General features: G+C 45.9%; 1 protein-coding gene across 3 annotated transcripts in view; it reads right to left on the reverse strand.

Annotated features, from left to right (window-relative positions):
• Positions 1-21,051, reverse strand: part of LOC132396949 (chloride channel protein ClC-Ka-like) — a 227,762-nt gene that overhangs the window by 28,067 nt on the left and 178,644 nt on the right. For all 3 annotated transcript variants that reach the window (XM_059975112.1, XM_059975111.1, XM_059975113.1), the window contains 6 exons: positions 19,307-19,417; positions 16,617-16,830; positions 14,865-14,998; positions 9,021-9,157; positions 5,854-5,887; positions 3,471-3,532 (listed from right to left, as the gene is read on the reverse strand). In XM_059975112.1, coding sequence (XP_059831095.1) covers positions 3,471-3,532; positions 5,854-5,887; positions 9,021-9,157; positions 14,865-14,998; positions 16,617-16,830; positions 19,307-19,417 — 692 coding nt within the window. The remainder of the gene's footprint in view (positions 1-3,470; positions 3,533-5,853; positions 5,888-9,020; positions 9,158-14,864; positions 14,999-16,616; positions 16,831-19,306; positions 19,418-21,051) is intronic.

Consider the following 21,051-nt stretch of genomic DNA (forward strand, 5'->3'; position numbering starts at 1 on the left):
GGAGTCTGCTTAGCAATATAAGAGCCCATGAAATTACAGCTAAGTTTCTGGCATGGGTGGAGAATTGGTTGATTGGCAGAAAGCAGAGAGTGGGAATAAAGGGATCCTATTCTGGCTGGCTGCTGGTTACCAGTGGAGTTCCACAGGGGTTGGTGTTGGGACTGCCGCTTTTTACAATGTATGTCAATGATTTGGACTATGGGATTAATGGAGCTGTGGCTAAATTTGCTGATGATACAAAGATAGATGGAGGAGCGAGTAATGTTGAGGAAATAGAGAGCCTGCAGAGTGACTTAGATAGTTTAGGAGAATGGGCAAAGAGGTAGCAAATGAAATACAATGTTGGAAAGTGTATGGTCACACACTTTGGTGGAAGAAATAATTAGACAGACTATTATTTAGATGGGGAGAGAATTCAAAATGCAGAGATACAAAAGGGACTTGGGAGTCTTTGTGTAGGATACCGTAAAGGTTGACCTCCAGGTTGAGTCAGTTGTGAAGAAGGTGAATGCAATGTTGGCATTTCTAGAGGTGTAGAATATAGGAGCAGGAATGCGATGTTGAGGCTTGAAAAGGCATTCAGGAGACCACACTTGGAGTACTGGGTGCAGTTTTGGGCTCCTTATTTTAGAAAGGATATACTGACATTGGAGAGGGTTCAGAGAAGATTCACGAAAATGATTCCAGGAATGAAAGGGTTACAGTATGAAGAACGTCTGTTAGCTCTTGGGCTATATCCCCTGGAGTTCAGAAGAATGAGGGAGGATCTGATAGAAACATTTTGAATGTTAAAAGGCCTGAACAGATTAGATATGGCAAAGTTATTTCCCATGGTAGGGGAGTCTAGGATCAGAGGGCACAACTTCAGGATCGAAGGATGTCCATTTAGATGTGGAGAAGTTACTTTACTCAGAGGGTGGTAAATCTGTGGAATTTGTCATCATGAGCGGTTGTGGAGGCCAAGTCATTGGGTGCATTTAAGGCAGAGAAAGATAGGTTCTTGACTAGCCAGGGTATCAAAGGGTATGGGGTGAAAGCAGGGGAGTGGGAATGACAATAAGAACTAGATCAGCCCATGACTGAATGGTGGAGCAGACTTGATGGGCTGAATGGCCTACTTCTGCTCCTATATCTTTTGGTCTTATGGTCTTAAGAACACAGAGGCCTTCTGAGGAGAGCGACCACTCGGCCGCTTGCTCTCCTCTGCATTTGCTTTGATGTTTCAATCTTCCTCGACCCTTTAATTGATGAGACCTGGAGTCGATGAGCTTCATCTCCTTGAGGCTGCTCACGCACCTGCTTCCCATCGGGAATTTTCGTGGAGATGGCAGAGCGCTAGATCACTCTATCACGTACTGCTTTAAAGAAAAAATTGCTTAATTCATAATTCAAGTCAGAATGACTTATGCCAAGATTAAGGGAGGCCTTTCTGTTGGTCCACAAATCAAGTAGGTCATCAATGACAGGCAATTTGAAGAACTTCTAGTCCTTCAAGTGAGATCACTGGTCAGGAATATTTCAATGATGGGTCAAGTATTAGTCAAGAGCCTGGTGGTTGAGGGGTAGTGATAGTTCTTGAATCTGGTGGCGCGAGTCCTGAGGCTCTTGTACCTTCTACCTGATGGCAGCAATGAGAAGAGAGCATGGTCTGGGTGGTGGGGCTCTCTAATGATGGACGGTCCTTTCCTACAACAGTGTTTCACGTTCTGAATGGTTGGGAGGGCTTTACCCATGAGGTACTGGACCAAATCCACTACCTTTTGTAGGACTTTTCATTCAAGGGGATTGGCGTTTCCATACCAGGCTGATGAAAGTGAATGCGCCAAATGCCTTCCTCACCATTCTGCCTGCCCGAGCCACCACTGTCAGAGCGTACTTGCACCACTAGGCCTCTCTGTCCTTCAGCACTCCTCAGGCCTTGCCATCTACTACACAGGCTTCATTAACCAAAATGCAACACCTTGCATTTATATGAAATAAACTCTGTTGTCTACATCTTGGAAACCTATTTCCCCACTGCCCTTTCACCCGAAGGATCGCAGAGGCCTACAGCAGTCGTATCTACAGGATGGTGCTGCCTCAAGAAGACACATCCATCATTAAAGATCACCATACAGGCCATGTCATTGCCTCTCACAGCCTCCATCAGCAGGAGGTACAGAAGCTTGAAGTCCCACACCAGCAGGTTCAGGAGCAGCTACTTTCAGTTCTTGAACCAGCTGGCACAAGCCTAGTCATCACAGTTTGGCAATACTATGACCACTTTGCACTACAATGGACTTTTCTCGTTCTAATGGTACAGCACTGTGAATATATATAGCTAGGGTGCCTAAGACTTTTGCACAGTACTGTAGCTGGTTAAAATAGGAAGGTGATTGGGAAACAGAAATGAGAACACTTAGCTTTGCATTAGCTCAGTACTATTAAGTGTTACAGTATTTGGTAACTGGAATTGTACAATAGTCTTAGGCACCCTGGCTATATATATATGTGCCCAAGGCTTTTGCATAGTACTGGATATTTTGTAGAAATTTATATTTAATTTATGTCTTTCCTGTGAATGTGCCTTGTATGACGCTCTGTGACTGCGATGCTGCAACTACATTTTTCATTGTACCTGTGCATAAATGTATTCGTGCAGCTGACAATAACAGCGAGTTTGTTGAGAGTTAAACTTGTGTCTGAGGATTAATGCATCATCTTGTCAATGGACATTTAGAGATGGGGGGATAAATATTGCCCTCACCAGCAACACCTAGATCCTGAGGGCATGCTACGTTGGCACTGGAAGCAGAAGAGCGTAAGATATAGGAGCAGAATAAGGACAGCATGGTAGCGTAGTGGTTAGCACAACGCTTTACACTACTAGCGACCCGGGTTCAATTCCCGCTACCTCCTTTACATTCTCTCTGTGATTGTATGGATTTCCTCTGGGTGCTCTGGTTTCCTCCCATGATCTCCTGGTTGGGAGATTAATTGGTTATTGTAAATTGCCCCGTGATTAGGCTAGGGTTAAATTGGGTGATTGCCGGGCAGTGAAGCTCAAAGGGCCAGAGGTCATTTGGCTCATCGAGTCTGCTCTGCCATTTCATCATGGCTGATCCATTTCCCTCTCAGCCCCAATTTCCTGCTTTCACCCTGTATCCCTTCATGCCCTGACTAATCTAGAATGTATCTACCTTAAATACACCCAATGACTTGGCCTCCACAGCCGCCAGTGGCTACAAATTCCACAGATTCATCACCCTCTGACTAAAGAAATTCCTCATCTCCGTTCCAAATGGACGTCCCTCTATTCTGAGGCTGTGAAGCATGGTGACTCATGCGGGCTGCCCCAACCTCATAATTGGACCGTGTTGGTCAAGACAGTGAATTTCACTGTATCTTTTGATGCTTTGATATACATGTGACAAATAATCTCTTTAAATCAGTGAATATTGGAAAATGACAGAGCGGAGAACTCCAATTACCTGAGATTTTTTATCCTCATTTTCGAGGTAGATATTATCTTCCCTATTGGATGGCCAGGCATCTGAAATGACAGATGATTAGAATTTACCATCACTTTATCCTGCGTGCATTCTGCCCTGGGAAAAAGTTATGCATACTGAACACACATGCACAGACACAGCTGCACACCAGGCATGTGGACATACATGCACCCCACACAAGGAAAATGCACTGGATACACAAAACCACTCCGATCACATGCACACATACAATGCAGTCACGCACATGCGTGCACCACAAACAAGCACACAGAGGGAGACTCACTCCGACACAAACATGCCACTAACTCTGGTGAGACCAGAACTGGAGCCTTGCATACAGTTCTGGTCACCCCACTATAGGAGGGATGTTGAGGCTTTGGGGAGGATGCAGAAGAGGTTTACCAGGATGCCTGATTTAGAGAGGATATGCTATCACAAGAACATAGAACATAGAATAGTACAGCACATTCCAGGCCCTTCGGCCCACAATGTTGTGCCGACCCTCAAGCCCTGCCTCCCATATAACCCCCCACCTTAATTCCTCCATATACCTGTCTAGTAGTCTCCTAAACTTCACTAGTGTATCTGCCTCCACCACTGACTCAGGCAGTGCATTCCACGCACCAACCACCCTCTGAGTAAAAAACCTTCTTCTAATATCCCCCTTGAACTTCCCTCCCTTTACCTTAAAGCCATGTCCTTTTGCACTGAGCAGTGGTTCCCTGGGGAAGAGGCGCTGGCTGTCCACTCTGTCTATTCCTCTTAATATCTTGTACACCTCTATCATGTCTCCTCTCATCCTCCTTCTCTCCAAAGAGTAAAGCCCTAGCTCCCTTAATCTCTGATCATAATCCATATTCTCTAAACCAGGCAGCATGCTGGTAAATCTCCTCTGTACCCTTTCCAATGCTTCCACATCCTTCCTATAGTGAGGCGACCAGAACTGGACACAGTACTCCAAGTGTGGCCTAATCAGATTTTATAGAGCTGCATCATTACATCGCGACTCTTAAACTCTATCCCTTGACTTATGAAAGCTAACATCCCATAAGCTTTCTTAACTACCCTATCTACCTGTGAGGCAACTTTCAGGGATCTGTGGACATGTACCCCCAGATCCCTCTGCTCCTCCACACTACCAAGTATCCTGAATAAGTTTATCTCTAGAGCTGTGGAGGCTGAGGGGAGATCTGATGGAGGTTTATAAGATTATCAGTGGACAGGGAGTATTTGTTTCCCAGGGTAGACATGTCTAATACCAGAGGGCATGCATTGAAGGTGAGGGGGGTAGACTCAAGGGGGATGTGAGGGATAAGTTTTTTACTCGGAGAGTGATGGATGCCTGGAATGCGCTGACTGGTGGGGTGGTAGAGGCAATTATGTTGGAGGCTTTTAAAGAGATGTTTGGATAGGCACATGGATGTGAGGACAATGGAGGGACGTGGTGTAGGTAGCAGGGATCATTGCTTGGGTGTTTTTGATTTGCTTTTTAGCTGGTTCAGTACAACATTGTGGGCAGAATGGCCTGTTCCTGTGCTGTACTGTTCTATGTTCTAAATGCATAAAAAGAATGTGCATACATGTTCACGGATATTGAAATAAATAAGTATGATCATGCTTGATTTATATACGACATACTGCGTGTAAATAGAAACATGAGAAGATCTGCAGAGGCTGGAAACCCAAAGCAACACAGACAAGGTGCTGGAGGAACTCAGTAGGTCAGGCAGCATCTGTGAAAGAGAGTAAACTGTCAACGTTTCGGGCTGAGACCCTTCTTCGGGCCTGAGAAGAAAGGGAAAAGATGCCAGAATAAAAAGCTGGGGGGAGGGGAAGGAGGCTAGATGGAGGCGATCGGTGAAAACAGGTGGGTGGGAAAGGTGAAGGGCTGGAGAGGAAGGAATCTGATAGGAGAGGAGAGTGGACCATAAGAGAAAGGGAAGGAGGAGGGGACCCGGGGGTAGTGATAGGCAGGTGAGAAGAGAAAAAAGGTCAGGGTGGGGAATAGAGGAAGTGGGGAGGAAAGTTTGTTCATTGGAAGGAGAAATTGATATTCATTTATGTAAATATATCTAAATATTTTACATAGTACATACACACATAAGTAAAAACAAACATCAAAACTGATACTCTTAGTGCAAACGTGTGCAGTGTTCATACGTGTGCATATGGACACACATGCCAATACAGACAAATAAACTTAGACCCACCCACAGGCATCAGAATGCAAAACCTAGAATATAAACTAATGAAAATTCTGCAGCTACACACAAGTCCGCGCATTGTCACATGACTGCTAACGCCTCCTCACAACTGCACGCATGTGTCAACACACACACACACACACAGACATTCTGCTCACCATCACCAGTGTTTGGTTTTGAACTGGAAACAACCTGAAATGAAAGATTAACAAGAAATGTCAGTCAGTGTATTTCTTTAAGCAGTGCAGCTTCCCAAATGAAGTCTGCAAACATTTCAATACTCAGTGGCCACTTTATTAGGTACAGGCAAGGTCTCGTGCTGCTGTAGCACATCCACTTCAAGGTTTGAAGTCTTGTGTATTCACAGATGCTTTTCTGCACACCACTGTTTTAACGCGTGAGTTACTGTCACCTTCCTGTCAGTTTGAACCAGTCTGGCCATTCTCCTCTGAACTCTGTTATATTTTGTAGGATGTTGAGTTTATGCTGACTGGCAACTCCTGCGATGCTGCTTGTGCCAAACTGTATCAGTCTCTGCAGTTCCTTTACATGGAGAGCTGGAGCTTACTACATGGGCAACAGTTTGCTCTCCATATTATAGTGCCCTGGCTTATATAACTAGTCTAATGGTCTGCTAAAAGTTTCACTGCTAACAGTGTTTGGTTATTGTTGGAGATAAGGGGTGCTTAGGAATGTGGGTCATCCAATCAGGAGGGAGGGCTGGGGGTTGTGCATTTTTCTTGTGCCCTGGACTGGTGGGAGTTTTGGTTTTTGTTTGGTGGAAGATGAAGAGAGAACACACTAGAGAGAACCGGTCATAGGATTCAATCCCGAGGGGACCATGATTTGATGGAGCCAAGGTGTGGGAGCCTGCTGGGGAGCGGTGAATATGACTCTTGGAAGATTTGATCTCCAACCTGTGCACATTTTACTGTTTAATTATAATGGGTCCTTTCTGTGTGTTTTTTCTCTCTACTAACCCTTAAGTTAATATTCATAAATACACTTCTTTTAATTGTATGCCGTGTGTGGTCTGTTTTTGCTTGCAATGAACTGTAACAGGGCAGCATTCACACAAACCGGGGCTACCCCTTCCCCCTCACCTTCAATGCATGCCCCCAGTATTAGACATTTCTCACGGATTTGTTGGGACCAGAGTGTGTATACACTAGAAGAGCGAGGCTGGAGAGAAGTGGGTTTCTGTCGCTGAGCTGGGAGACTGCCAGCTAGGGATAACCAGCTGAGATGCCTGGGAAGAAAGGAGGTTTCACAAGATAGCTAGGGTACGACATCTATAGTTCACCCTGACCAACGGAGGTCCAAGCAAAATCCAGAGCATGATACAACCAGTCAGGATAGTTTCAACAGCATGTCTGTACAACTTCAAGGATTGAGGATCAAGGATTAACTTTATTCTCCATATACGTTGACATGTATTATGAATCTGCAGTGGTGTGTGTACTTGAGTAAGAATTTGTTAGAGTTTTTGGCGACTCTGCAACCTTCATTAATCTTTTGAGAAAGTAGAGACACTGAATATATTTATAATAATTTTATGGAGATCAGAATCACTAACACATAAAGAAGGCCGCAGAATCCCATGCAAGGTTAATTGTCAATTTAAAATCTGATGCTGTTAGAATTTTGTTATCAAAAGGCATTGAAAGATTGAAATGATTCATTCTGATGCCATGTGGAGTGCTTTTGAATGCTTATTACATGCTTAGTGGCCATTTTATTAGGTACACCTCCTTGTTCATGCAAATATCTAATCATTTGGCAGCAACTCAACACGTAAAAGGATGTAGACATGGTCAAGAGATTCAGTTGTTCTTCAGAATGGAGAACAAATGTGAACTAAGTGATTTGAGAGTGGAATGATTGTTGGCGCCAGACGGGGTGGTTTGAGTATCTGCTGATCTCAACAGTCTCGAGTTTACAGAGTGTAGTCAGTATATGGAATGAGCTGGCAGAGCCAGCGGTTGAGGCAGGTACATTAACCACATTCAAAAGGTATTTGGCCAAATACAAGGAGCGGAAAGGGGTTGATGGATCTGTGCAAAATGCCAGCAAAGACTAAAGATTAGCTTTATTTGTTACACGTAAGTCAAAACATCAGAATGTATAGAGAAATGCGTCAATGACCAATGCAACCTGATGATTTTCTGGGGGTAGCATGCAAGTATTACTATGCCTCTGGTGCCAACGTAGCATACCCACACACTAATCCTAACCTGTATGTCTTGAGAATGTGGGACAAGACCAGAGCACCGGAGGAAACCCATACAGTCACGGGGGAATGTAACAAACTCTTTACAGATACTGGAGAGAATTGAACCCTGAACTTCTGATCACTGGTGCTATGTAGTCATGGCCTAGGGAAACTTGGTCAGCATTGTCATACCAGATCATGATTCTGAGGCTTTATAAGGCACTGGTGAGGCCTCACCTTGAGTATTGTGAACAGTTTTGGGCTCCTCATCTTAAAAGAGATGTGCTGACTTTGGAGAGGGTCCAGAGGAGGTTCACAAGGGTGATTCCAGGAATGAAAGGGTTATTATACGAGGAACGGTTGACGGCTCTTGGTCTGTACTCGCTGGAATTTAGACCTCATTGAAACCTTTGGAATATTGAAAGGCCTAGACAGAGTAGATGGGGAAAGGATGTTTCCCACGGTGGGAGAGTACAGGACAAAAGCACAGCTTCAGGATAGAGGGGTGTCCATTCAAAACAGAGATGCAGAGAAATTTCTTTAGCCAGAGGGTGGTGAAATTGTGGAATTTGTTGCCACAAGCAGCTGTGGAGGTATTTAAGACAGAGATTGATAGGTTCTTGATTGGACATGGCATCAGAGATTATGGAGAGAAGGCTTGGTAATGGGGTTGAGGAGGAGAAGGAAAAGGGTCAGCCATGATTGAATGATGGAGCAGACTCGATGGGCGAAATAGCCTAATTCTGCTCCTATGTCTTATGGTCAACCAGTCAGGGTAGTTTGTTAGAGGGTTTGGTGACAAACTGAATATCCCCAACTTTCTCCCTGTTCCTCTGACTAAAATCTTAATGTCCGTCCTCACAGGGTGTGCCAACTTTGATCTTGTGCTTGAGTGTCCAGGGTGGGACTTGAACTCACCGCCTTCAGGCTTAGAGGCAACGAGGCACACATTGCGTGTAAGATCACTGGTTTTGTACAGTCTGGAGAATCTCATCATGTGGATTGGATAGACTTTCAGGGGGCAAGGAGCAAGTTCATTGCTGAATTCAGTGTTGGGCGGGGTTCTAACACTACAGCTCCCCCTCTCCCAGCCGCCTTCCCCACTCGCCTCACCTCACGCTCCACTGGTGTCTCGCTGGGCTGCTGCCCTCGTCGCAGGTGGAAGCGCAGCCTCCTCTCTGGGCTTAGTTGCGTGGTGAGGAGCTTGGCCAGGTTCTTACGCTTAATGGACCCCAGGAGAACCTTGGACTCTGATAAAGCAAACAGAACAGATTCTTTACCACAGGCATTCCAATTCATCACCCTCCCAGTGAGTTATGTAAAGAGATTTGTTAACGGTACAAATTCTTTCTCACATTCAGTCTCCCTCAACCTTACTGACGTTCCTCACCTGTTCCCTCCTTACATTCTCTCCACTTCCCTTTACTCCCACTAAACTCCTCTCCCCCCCCTCAATTTGGCCTCCAATCTCTGTCAAAGGGGAAGGGTTCTCCAATCTTTCGAATTCCCGTGGCTGACAAGTGAGGTCAGAGCCAAAGTAAAAGCAAAAGAGAGGGCATACAAGGAAGCCAGAGCTAGTGGGAAGATAGAGGATTGGGAAGCTTTTAAAAACTTGCAGAAGGAAACTAAGAAGGTCATTAGGAAGGTGAAATTATGAAAAGAAGTGCAACTAATATCAATGAAGATACTAAAAGCTTTTTTAAGTATCTAAAGGGTAAAAGAGAGTCGAGGGTAGATATAGGACCAATAGAAAATGATGCTGGAGATATTGTAATGAGAGACACAGAGCTGGCAGAGGAACTGAATGCATATTTTGCATCACTCTTCACAGTGGAAGATGTCTGCAGTATACTGGACATTCAAGAGTGTCAGGAAAGTGAAGTTTTTGCAGTGAAAATTACAACTGAAAAGGTGCTCAGGAGGCTTAATGGTCTGAGGGTGGATAAATCTCCTGGACTTGATGGAATGCACCCTTGGGTTCTGAAGGAAGTAGCTGGAGAGATTGTGGAGGAATTAACAATGATCTTTCAAGAATCAATAGATTCTGGCATTGTACTGGGTGACTGGAAAATTGTAAATGTTACTCCATTATTTAAGAAGAGTGGGAGGCAGCAGAAAGGAAACTATAGACCTGTTAGTCTGACATCAGTGCTTGGGAAGTCATTGGAATTGATTGTTAGGGGTGAGATTACAGAGAACCTGGAGGCACATGACAAGCTAGGCCAAAGCCAGCATGGTTTCCTGAAAGGAAAATCCTGCCTGGCAAACACACTGCAATCCTTTGAGGAAATTACAAGCAGGGTAGACAAAGGAGATGCAGTAGACATGGTGTACTTGGATTTTCAGAAGGCCTTTGACAAGGTGCCACACATGAGGCTGCTTAGCAAGATAAGATCCCATGGAATTACAAGGAAGTTACTAGCATGGGTGGAGCATTGGCTGGTCGGCAGAAAACAGAGAGTGGGAATAAAGGGATAATGGCCTTCTTAGTTTCCTTCTGCAAGTTTTTAAAAGCCACCCAATCTTGCCGGTTGCCAGTGGAGTACCACAGGGGTCGGTGTTGGGACTGCTGATCTTTACAATGTATGTCAATGACTTGGACTATGATATTAATGGATTTGTGGCTAAATTTGCTGATGATACAAAGATAAGTGGAGGAGTGGGTAGTAATAGTTTAGGGGAATGGGCAAAGAAGTGACAAATGAAATACAATGTTGGAAGGTTTATGGTCATGCTTTTTGGTGGAAGAAATAAATGGTCAGACTATTATTTAGATGTGGAGAGAATTCAAAATGCAGAGATGCAAAGGGACTTGGGAGTCCTTGTGCAAGATACCCTAAAGGTTAACCTGCAGGTTGAGTCGGTGGTGAAGAAGGTGAATGCAATGCTGGCATTCATTTCTAGAGGAATAGAATATAAGAGCAGGGATGTGATGTTGAGGCTCTATATGGCACTCGTGAGACCACACTTGGAGTATTGTGTGCAGTTTTGAGCTCCTTATTTTAGAAAAGATATATTGACTTTGTAGAGGGTTCAGAGAAGGTTCACGAGAATGATTCCAGGAATGAAAGGGTTACTGAATGAGGAACATCTGGCAGCTCTTGGGCTGTATTCCTGAGTTCAGGAGAATAAGGGAGGATCTCATAGAAACATTCCGAATGTTAAAAGGCCTGAACAGATTAGATGTGGCAAAGTTATTTCCCATGGTAGGGGAGTCTAGGAGAAGAGGGCATGACTTCAGGATTGAAGGACATCCATTTACAACAGAGATGCAGAGAAATTTCTTTAGTCATAGGGTGGTAAATCTGAGGAATTTGTTGTCACAAGCAGCTGTGGAGGCCAAGTCATTGGGTGCATTTAAGGCAGAGATAGATAGGTTCTTGATTAGCCAGGGCATCAAAGAGTATGGGGAGAAGGCAGGGGAGTGGGGATAACTGGAAGAACTGGATCAGCCCATGATTGAATGGCAGAGAAGGCTCGATGGGCCGAATAGCCTACTTCTGCTCCTTTATCTTATGGCCTTATGGTCTAACTCTGTCTGTCCTCCCTCAGTGCTCAGTAACATACCACTCAGGACATGCACCCTTCTCATTACTACCATCGGGGCGGAGTTCCAGGAGCCTGGAAACCCACACTCAGTGTTTCTCCTCCGCCATCAGATTTCTGAACGGAATCCATAAGCACTACCTCAATATTTTTGCACTACTTACCTATCTTTTATTTGTCCAGTATGCTTCTTGTTATAATTGTGGTTTATTTTATGTTGTTGACTGTACAGTTACTACAAAATGTGTAATATTGTAGAGGAGTCTAGGACCAGAGGCACAGCCTCAGAATAGAGGATTGTCCATTTAGAGCAGAGATGAGGAAGAATTTCTTTAGACAGCCGGTGATGGATCAGACGGCTGTGGAAGCCAAGTCGTTTGGCATATTTAAAGCGGAGATTGATAGGTTCTTGATTAGTTGGGGAGAAAGCAAGGGAGTGGGTTTGTGAGGGATAATAAATCAGCCGTTATTTATTTGTTTAGTGATACAGTGTGGAATAGGTCCATCCAGCCCTTTGTGCCAGCAACACCGCCAACTCGGATTTAACCCCAGTGTGATCGTGGGCCAATGACCAATGACCCTACCCGGTACGTCTTTGGACTGTAGGAAGAAACCCAAGCAGTCACGGGGAGGACGGACGGTCATGCCTTATGGAGGAGGCCGGGACTGAACTCTGAACTCCAGTGCCTCGAGCTGCAATAGTATCGTGCTAATCACTGGGTACTGTTGTACCCAAGGAGAAGCAGTTTTAATGGTGGAGCAGACTCAAAGGGCCATATGGCCTAATTCTGCTCCTGCGTCCTACGGTCTATGGTCGAAAACAATAAATTGCATGACATAGGTCAGTGACGATAAACTGGATTCTGATACCACCCAGTACTGTGCTCCCTCCTCCAGCTATTTGCCCACCTCACCCGATGCCATCTGAGCAACCAGCAGATCGGGGTTATAGGGAGGAGGCCTTTCTGCCCACTTTCATTCCTGTACTCAGTGAAACCCAGCACAGTCTGTCCCTGAATACCAAATGTGTCCTGTTTTTACAGGTCAGACAATAAGGTAACCACACCTCCACGTGGCTGCAAAGAACAGCATCAGGAGCACACAAGATTGATTAGCAAGAACATCGATTTCTAAACAGGAAGCAAATTCAGAAGTCGGAGTGGCAAAGCCACTTGGGAGTCCTCGTGCAGGATTCCCTGAAGGTTGAGTCAGTGGTGAGGAAGGCAAATGCCATGTTAGCTTTCATTTCGAGAGGACTGGAGTATAAAAGCAAAGGTGTAATGCTGAGGCTTTGTAGGCACTGGTGAGGCCTCACTTGGGGTATTGTGAGCAGTTTTTGACCCCTTATCTAAGAAAGGATGTGCTGACATTGGAGAGGGTTCAGAGGAGGTTCATGAGAATGATTCCGGGAATGGAAGGGTTGTCATATGAGGAGCATTTGATGGCTCTGGGCCCCATATTTAAGTTAGGAAATGCTGGCGTTGGAGAGGGTCCAGAGGAGGTTCATTAAAATAATCCTGGAAATGAAAGGGTTCATGTAGGAGGAGTATTTAATGGCTCTGTATTCACTGGAGTTTAGAAGAATGAGGAGGGGTGTATTTCATCGAAACCTACTGAATATTGAAAGGCCTAGGTAGAGTGGACATGGAGAGGACGCTTCCTATAGTGGGAGAGTCCAGAACCAGTGGGCTCAGTCTCGGAAATGAAGGATGTCTGTTTAGAACAGAGATGAGAGGAATTTCTTTAGATGGTGTCCGTCATCTCCCTCTGGCTCCCCACCTCCTTCCCTTTATTCCATTGTCTACTGTCCTATCCTATCAGATTCCGTCTTCAGCCTTTTACTTCTTCCACCAGCTCACCTGGTCATGTCATTTTGTGCTTCACCCTCTCTCCCTCCCCCACACCTTCTTTTTCTGGCTCCTGCCCCTTCCTTTCCACTCCTGATGAAGGATCTCAGCCTCAGATCATCTGCCGGTGGTCACCCATTTCAATTCTGCTTCCCATTCCAACATGTCAGTCCATGGTCTCCTCTACTGCACCAATGTGGCCGCACTCAGGTTGGAGGGGCAACACCCGGGTGGCCTCCGGCCTGACGGTACGAACATCAATTTCTCAAGCTTCTGGTAATTGCCTCCCCCCTTTCCTTCACCATTCCTCTCTCTCGTCTTTCTCTCTCACCTTCTCTCCTTACCTGCCCATCATCTCCCTCTGGTGCTCCTCCCCCTTCCCTTTCTTTCCTGGTTTTCTGTCCTCTCCTATTAGTCTCTCCCTTCTCCAGCCCTTCATCTCTCACCAATCAACTTCACAGCTCTTTTCTTCACCCCCTCCCCATCACTCAGTTCCACCTCTCACCTACCACCTTGTACTTCCTCCCCTCCCCCCACCTGACTCAGGCTTCTCCCCTTCCTTTCCAGTCCCGATGACTGGCCTCGGCCTGAAATGTTGGACCTTTACTCTTTTCCATAGAAACTGCCTGACCTGCTGAGTTCCCCCAACCACCTTCCTGCATTATTCAGCGTTTCCAGTATGGCAGAGTCTCTTGTGTGGAGCAATCTTGACGGCCTTCTCCCCCTTCCTCGCTTTATCAAGTCCCAAACATTCATGGACTTTGCTGAGATTTTGTCAGATTCATGGGGAGGTGGATAATTGATAAACCAACTAACTCTTGCCCCTCACTGAATGCCCCTGAGATAAGTGGCTTATGATACCCTTACTGGGTGGCAGATGAGTATCTGGGGTCACATACTGGGCTGAGCCCCTCCTCTACAGGAAGTTCGGAGGGACTGTTACTGATTTACTGAGTTAGGTGAACTCTAATTCCTCCTTTGAAGTCACGTTCAGAAGTATGAAACCTTGACTCTTAGAGGACGCACTATATGTTTGATTGGCACACCACCAAACATATATTCGCCATTGCCCACCAAACTTGCCTTAGACTCTATACCTCAACGCACAAACTAGGGGGGATATTTACGTTAATTGACCCACCCTGTGTATGTCGCTGGGTTGTGCGAGGGAACTGGAGGAAAGAGGATGGGTCACGTGGAGAATGTGGAGACTCCACACACACACACGCACAGCTCCGGAGCTGGGTCGCAGCTTAGTCCATCTCCAGAGCTGCCTCTGCTTAGCAACCCGCCGACCTGCCCTCCACGCACCGGTATTCACCCCAGCCTGAAGCAGATTAACATGAGGCTGTGACTGCAGCACCCCAGTGGCAGGAAGGAGAGAACTAGTCACCCTCAGACCTGCCTGCTCCATGGATTCATGAACACTAACAACCTCACTGTTCCCTTCTCTTGCAGCATGTATTTATTTTGAAATTTCTGGCGATTCTATGTGCTTGCAAACGCAACAAATTTCACACCAGAGAACTTTAATAACAGTTGTGACTGACTGTGCTGTACGTACCTGTGGAGTCGACCAGGGGAAACTGCTTCAGCTCGCTGTTCCTCAGCAGGGAGCGCACGTCCTTGTACTTGTGGTCCTTTGCCACGTACTTCAGCTCCGTCACCATGAAGTCCTCAGCGTTGATGTCGTGGGCGCTGTGTTAACAAACACCATCAGCGTCAGTGCTCAAGGCAGGCGGCTCCCCTGGGTCCCCCTGACCTCCTGCTCCCTCTGCTCCTCGCTGAGGAAAGCGTTATTCATGGGATACCTCAGATCAGTGTGGGGGGGGGGGGGGCACACTGAGAGCCAAGGACGGCGGGCTGCCGGGTGGAGGGAGAAGCTGAGTTGATAGTTCGGGGGTGAAACGTTAACTATTCCTTTCCTCACAGATGCCACCAGACCTATTGGGCATTCCCAGCACTTCCTGATTTTATTCCAGATTTGCAGAGTCATAATGTTCTATTTTTTTGCTTCTTTGATAACTGGGCAGTGCTCAGGAGGGGGCCCCAGATCCCAGTAGAGCAGCGTCACTGGGCATCTTGACTGTAAGAGGTGGCAAATTTAGCTCAATTTGATGTTTATTAAACACTTAAAGACAAATACACAACCACACAGGCAGAATATCACAGGGACGTGATTGACCACACACACCACACACATCATACAGGACATGCACACATTTATATCATGTACTGTGTATAATCACACACATACACCACATACCTGTACAGGTACACAGACATTTACAAATAATCACACCACACATACAAATATAAATTAGATCACACACACACACACACACACACACACACACACACACACACACACACACACACACACACACACACACACGCACACACACACACACACACACACACACACATGCGCACGTACTGTTCCTTTCTGAGAGGGAGGGGGTTGGTTGTTCGGGGGTTTTGATGTTCTAGCTGCTGTTTTCTGGGTGGGGTGGTCAATCTGTTAGCTTTCGTTTGACGGAGGGGTTGGAGGTTTAAGGTTTGATGCTCTAGTCGTTGTTTTCCATGTGGAGCGATCCGTTAGTTTTTGTGGGAGGGAGGGGGATGGGGGTTTGGGGTTTATGAGTTTCGTTTTTCCTTCTTTCCTGTGGGAGGGGTGGTTTGGTATTTCACGGCTGTCTGGAGAAGCCGAATACCAGGATGGTATTGTACCCGCATACTTTGACAATAAAATGAACCTTTGAACACACACACACAACTGGATCACACACGGCACTTGACTACACACACTGTTGTACGCACACACACAGAGTGGAGAGTTCCACACGTCAGCAGAAATACTTCCATTGACATCAGCCTTCCACAACCTCGGCTATCTGATGAAGTTCCGCGAGGATAGAGCCACCCCTACGAAGAGCAGATGGTGTTATAACACAGGGAACACAACGAGCAATGACTGCATAGCCCGATCCCACAAACAGGAACTGCCCAATGACCACCAGTGTTGACTGGGGGCTTGGGGAGGGGAGGATAAATATTATCCGAGATATAATGGTGAAATAGCGTGGATTGGATCTGAGTTGTGACAGGGGTAACATCTCACCTGGGGGGATACACTCTGGCAGGGCAGCACTCCTTCAGTACTGCCCCAGCAGTTCCAGACCAGAGGTGGAAGTTCATATCTCCAACCCAGCCACCCCCCACCCCGAGCTTTAGAATCAAAGGACAAGAGGGCTGGGGCATCTGACACTTCCAGCCCTACCCCCTCCCCTCAGAATGCGCTCCCTTCATGCCTCACCCACTCTTGCCCACGGTCAGCTTGGGTAGGTAAGGGAGCTTCTTGACGATGACAATCCCATCAAAGAAGGAAGGCTGACACTGCTGGCTGATGGCGTTGGCCACCAGGACGGCGATGAGCACTGGCAGGATGTGGGACATCTGGCCCGTCAACTCGAAGACCAGCACCGCAGTAGAGATGGTGTGGGTGACAGCTCCGGAATAGGCAGCAGCCCCTGCAGAAGAGGGAGAGGGTTAGAAGGCGGTGGAAAGGGAGGGAGGGGGAGAGAGGAAGGACAAGGAGCAGGGGAGAGGTGGAGTAGGAGAGGAAGGGTTGCAGGAATGGGTGGTGGCAGGAATGGTGAGTGAGAGAGGAAGAAAGAGTGAAAGGAGGAGGTAAGGTAATGAGGAGACAGAGGGGAAGAGGAGAAAGGGGAGCAGGAGGGTGAGAAAGACCGGATTTTAAACAAGTTAAAATGGTTCCCATTCTGACATATTGGTCTATGGCCTCTTCTACTGTCAGGTTGGAAGGCATAACACAACGAGACCATAAGATATAGGAGCAGAGTTAGGCCATTTGGCCCATCGAGTCTGCTCCAGCATATCATCATGGCTGATCCATTTCCCTCTCAGCCTCAATCTCCCGCCTTCTTCCTGTATCCCTTAATGCCCTGACAAATCAAGAATGGCAACCTCTGCCTTAAATATACCCAATATTTAATTTGAGAATGATGCAATTGGCATTTGAGAAGCAAAAGCTAAAGCCAGGTGTCTCAGTCTAACAGTGGAGTAAAGGGAACTACAGAGGCATGAGAGAGCAGCTGTCCAACATGGACTGGAAGGGGACACTGACAGGATTGATGGCAGAGCTGCAATGGCTGGAGTTTCTGGGAGCAATTCAGAAGGAGCTGAATAGACACATCCCAAAGAAGCAAGTATTCTAAAGGCAGGATGATGCAACTGTGCCTGACAAGAGAAGCTAAAGCCAATATAAAAAGGGAATCATCATCAATTCCCGGTAACTTCTATCCTCTTCCCCTTTGTTTTTTCCATTCTTCATTCTGGCTCCCCTCTCACCTCTTCTCTTCTCTTTTCCTCACCTGCCTAATGCCTACATATAACCATATAACAATTACAGCATGGAAACAGGCCATCTTGGCCCTTCTAGTCCATGCCGAATGTTTACTCTCACCTAGTTCCACTGGCCCACACTCAGCCCATAACCCTCCATTCTTTTCCTGTCCATATACCTATCCAATTTTACTTTAAATGACAATACTGAACCTGCCTCTACCACTTCTACTGGAAGCTCATTCCACACAGCTACCACTCTTTGAATAAAGAAATTCCCCCTTATGTTACCCCTAAACTTCTGCCCCATAACTCTCAACTCATGTCCTCTTGTTTGAATCTCCCCTACTCTCAATGGAAAAAGCCTATCCACGTCAACTTGATCTATCCCCCTCATTATTTTAAATACCTCTATCAAGTCCCCCCTCAACCTTCTACGCTCCAAAAAATAAAGACCTAACTTGTTCAACCTTTCCCTGTAACTTAGGTGCTGAAACCCAGGTAACATTCTGGTAAATTTTCTCCGTACTCTCTCTAGTTTGTTGATATCTTTCCTATAATTCGGTGACCAGAACTGTGCACAATACTCAAAATTCGGCCTTACCAATGCCTTGTATAATTTTAACATTACATCCCTACTCCTATACTCAATACTCTGATTTATAAAGGCCAGCATACCAAAAGCTTTCTTCACCACCCTATCCACATGAGATTCCACCTTCAGGGAACTATGCACCATTATTCCTAGATCACTCTGTTCTACTGCATTCTTCAATGCCCTACCATTTACCATGCATGTCCTATTTGGATTATTCCTACCAAAATGTAGCACCTCACACTTATCAGCATTAAACTCCATCTGCCATCATTCAGCCCACTCTTCTAACTGGCCTAAATCTCTCTGCAAGCTTTGAAAACCTACTTCATTATCCACAACACCACCTACCTCAGTATCATCTGCATACTTACTAATCCAATTTACCACCCCATCATCCAGATCATTAATGTATATGACAAACAGCATTGGACCCAGTACAGATCCCTGAGGCACACCACTAGTCACCTGCCTCCAACCTGACAAACAGTTATCCACCACTACTCTCTGGCATCTCCCATCCAGCCACTGTTGAATCCATTTTACTACTTCAATATTAATACCTAACGATTGAATCCCTTCCTCCATCTGGATCCCTTCCTCCTTCCCTTTCCTCCATGGTACACTTTCCTCTCCTATCAAATTCCTTCTTCTTCAGCCCTTTACCTTGTCCACCAATCACCCAGATTCTCACTTCATTCTCCCTCCCCCATCCACCTACTTCCCCCCTCACCTTGTCTCACTTAGTTTACCCTCCTTCCCCTGCCCATCTTTTTATTCTGGCTATTTCTCCCTTCTTTTCCAGTCTTGATGAGGGAATCTTAGCCTGAAATATCAACTCTTTTTTCCTTTCCATAGATGCTGCCTGGCTTGCTGAGTTCCTCCTGCATTTTGTGCGTGTTGCTCTGGATTTCCAGTGTCTGCTGAATCTCCTGTGTTTATGTAATGCATCATACTGCTGCCACAAAACAACAAGTTTCACCATATGCCAGTGATAATAAACCTGATTCTCCTCCTAGAACTGTGACACAAAGAGGGCTGTTCACCTGCCAGTGCATATCCCGAAGGAGTGATTTTGATCTGAATTCCTTCTGATATGATTCCTTCTGGAAAGATCTTTGCCATTATTTCCCCGTACAGCCGCCCAAGTCCCGCACCTGTGAAAAGGGAGAGCATTTCATGAGATTCGGTGACTTCATGTGATTACAACCAGTCTCCAGCCCCGGGACAGGGAATTGGTCTTGCTTTGTTATTGTCATGTATACTGAGATACAATGAAAAGCTTGTCTTGCAGACTGTTCGTACAGATCAAATCATTACACAGTGCATTGAGGCAGAACAAGGTAAAGCTATCACAACGCAGAATAATGTGTGGCAGTTCCAGAGAAGGTGCAGTGCAGGTAGACAAGAAGGTGCAAGATCACAATGAGGCAGATTGTGAGCTCAAGAGACCAATTTATCGTATTAGGGAGCCATTACAGAATAAAGTGTAACGGATACAAGAAAGTAAAGATTGGCTTTATTTGTCTATTCCACATCAAAACATTGAAATGTAGAGTGAAATCGAGCTTTGAGGTGATTTCCCCCGCTAAGTGATGAACTGAGGCTGAGGTTATGGGCCAACTCCAGCCGTTGTGGACTCAACTTGGTTTGGAATGCTGTTGCTTGCTTTTACTGTTTGCATGATTTGTGTGTTGTTTTCTCGTTCTCTGTGCATTGGATGTTGGTCCTTCTTGGCCCTTAGCTTCCAGTGGAGCTCAGGCCATTGGTGACCTCCCATCTCCATTGTCCTCAGTTCTAAGCGAGTTTCCCGAGAGTAGACCAGGAGTATCCCCATTTCGGCCTCAACATCTCTCCTCCATGTATTCTTTGGGTGTCCCCTTTTCCTCTTTCCTTGGGGATTGCATCTTAAAGTCTGCCCGGTGATGCTGTTGGTTGGCTTCCTCAAGGTGTGGCCAATCCACCTGCATTCAATTTGCGTATTTGTATTTCTATGAATTCCTGGTTGGTGTTTTGCCACAGTGTCTGTTTGGTTACTCGGTCATCCATCTGATGTTTAGGATTCTTCTCCGACACCGATTGATGAAAGGCAACCAGTTTTTGTAGTGTCTTCATTGTTGTTCTCCAATTTTAGAGCCATAGAGGATCTATGCTACCATACCACCCCTAAAAATGCAGTATAGGTAAACAATACCGTACAAGAATAAACTCTCCTCGGGATTCCAGCCAGGTACAGGTATCATTTGTAATCGACGTTCCAATGACAGACTTTGCCAACCTCATCAGGGATTATGCCTGGGTATGTCTAGTCCGGTGGTATTTATACCCTTGTCGTCTGCCCCTCGATTGGTTAGTCTTCATCCAATCAGTTTCCGCTGTCCTACCTCATTTACAATCAAACTCCAGTTCTTACTTACAGTGAGATCTTCGTCTTTGTTAGAATTTCCTCTAATTTTATTTCCATGGCTTCCTTTACCAGGCGGTCCCAAAAGCCGCTGGCGCAGGACAGTAGCTTTGTGCCATTGAAGTTAATCCTATGGCCATTGCAGATGCAATGTTCTGCTACAGCCGATTTCTCTGGGTAACCACTGATGAAGATGGCAGATGGTTAATTAAAATCAATACCTGTACCTGGCTGAAAACCCGAGAAGGGTTTATTCATCCTATATGCTGGGAAAGTACTAGATCCTTTTTAAATACAGTACAAGATCATAACAAGGCAGATTGTGAGGTCAGGAGTCCATCTTATCATACATGGGGTCCATTCAGGACAGCAGACCAGAAGCTGTTC

The sequence above is a fragment of the Hypanus sabinus genome, chromosome 7, assembly GCF_030144855.1.
Source record: "Hypanus sabinus isolate sHypSab1 chromosome 7, sHypSab1.hap1, whole genome shotgun sequence".
NCBI lineage: Eukaryota > Metazoa > Chordata > Chondrichthyes > Myliobatiformes > Dasyatidae > Hypanus > Hypanus sabinus.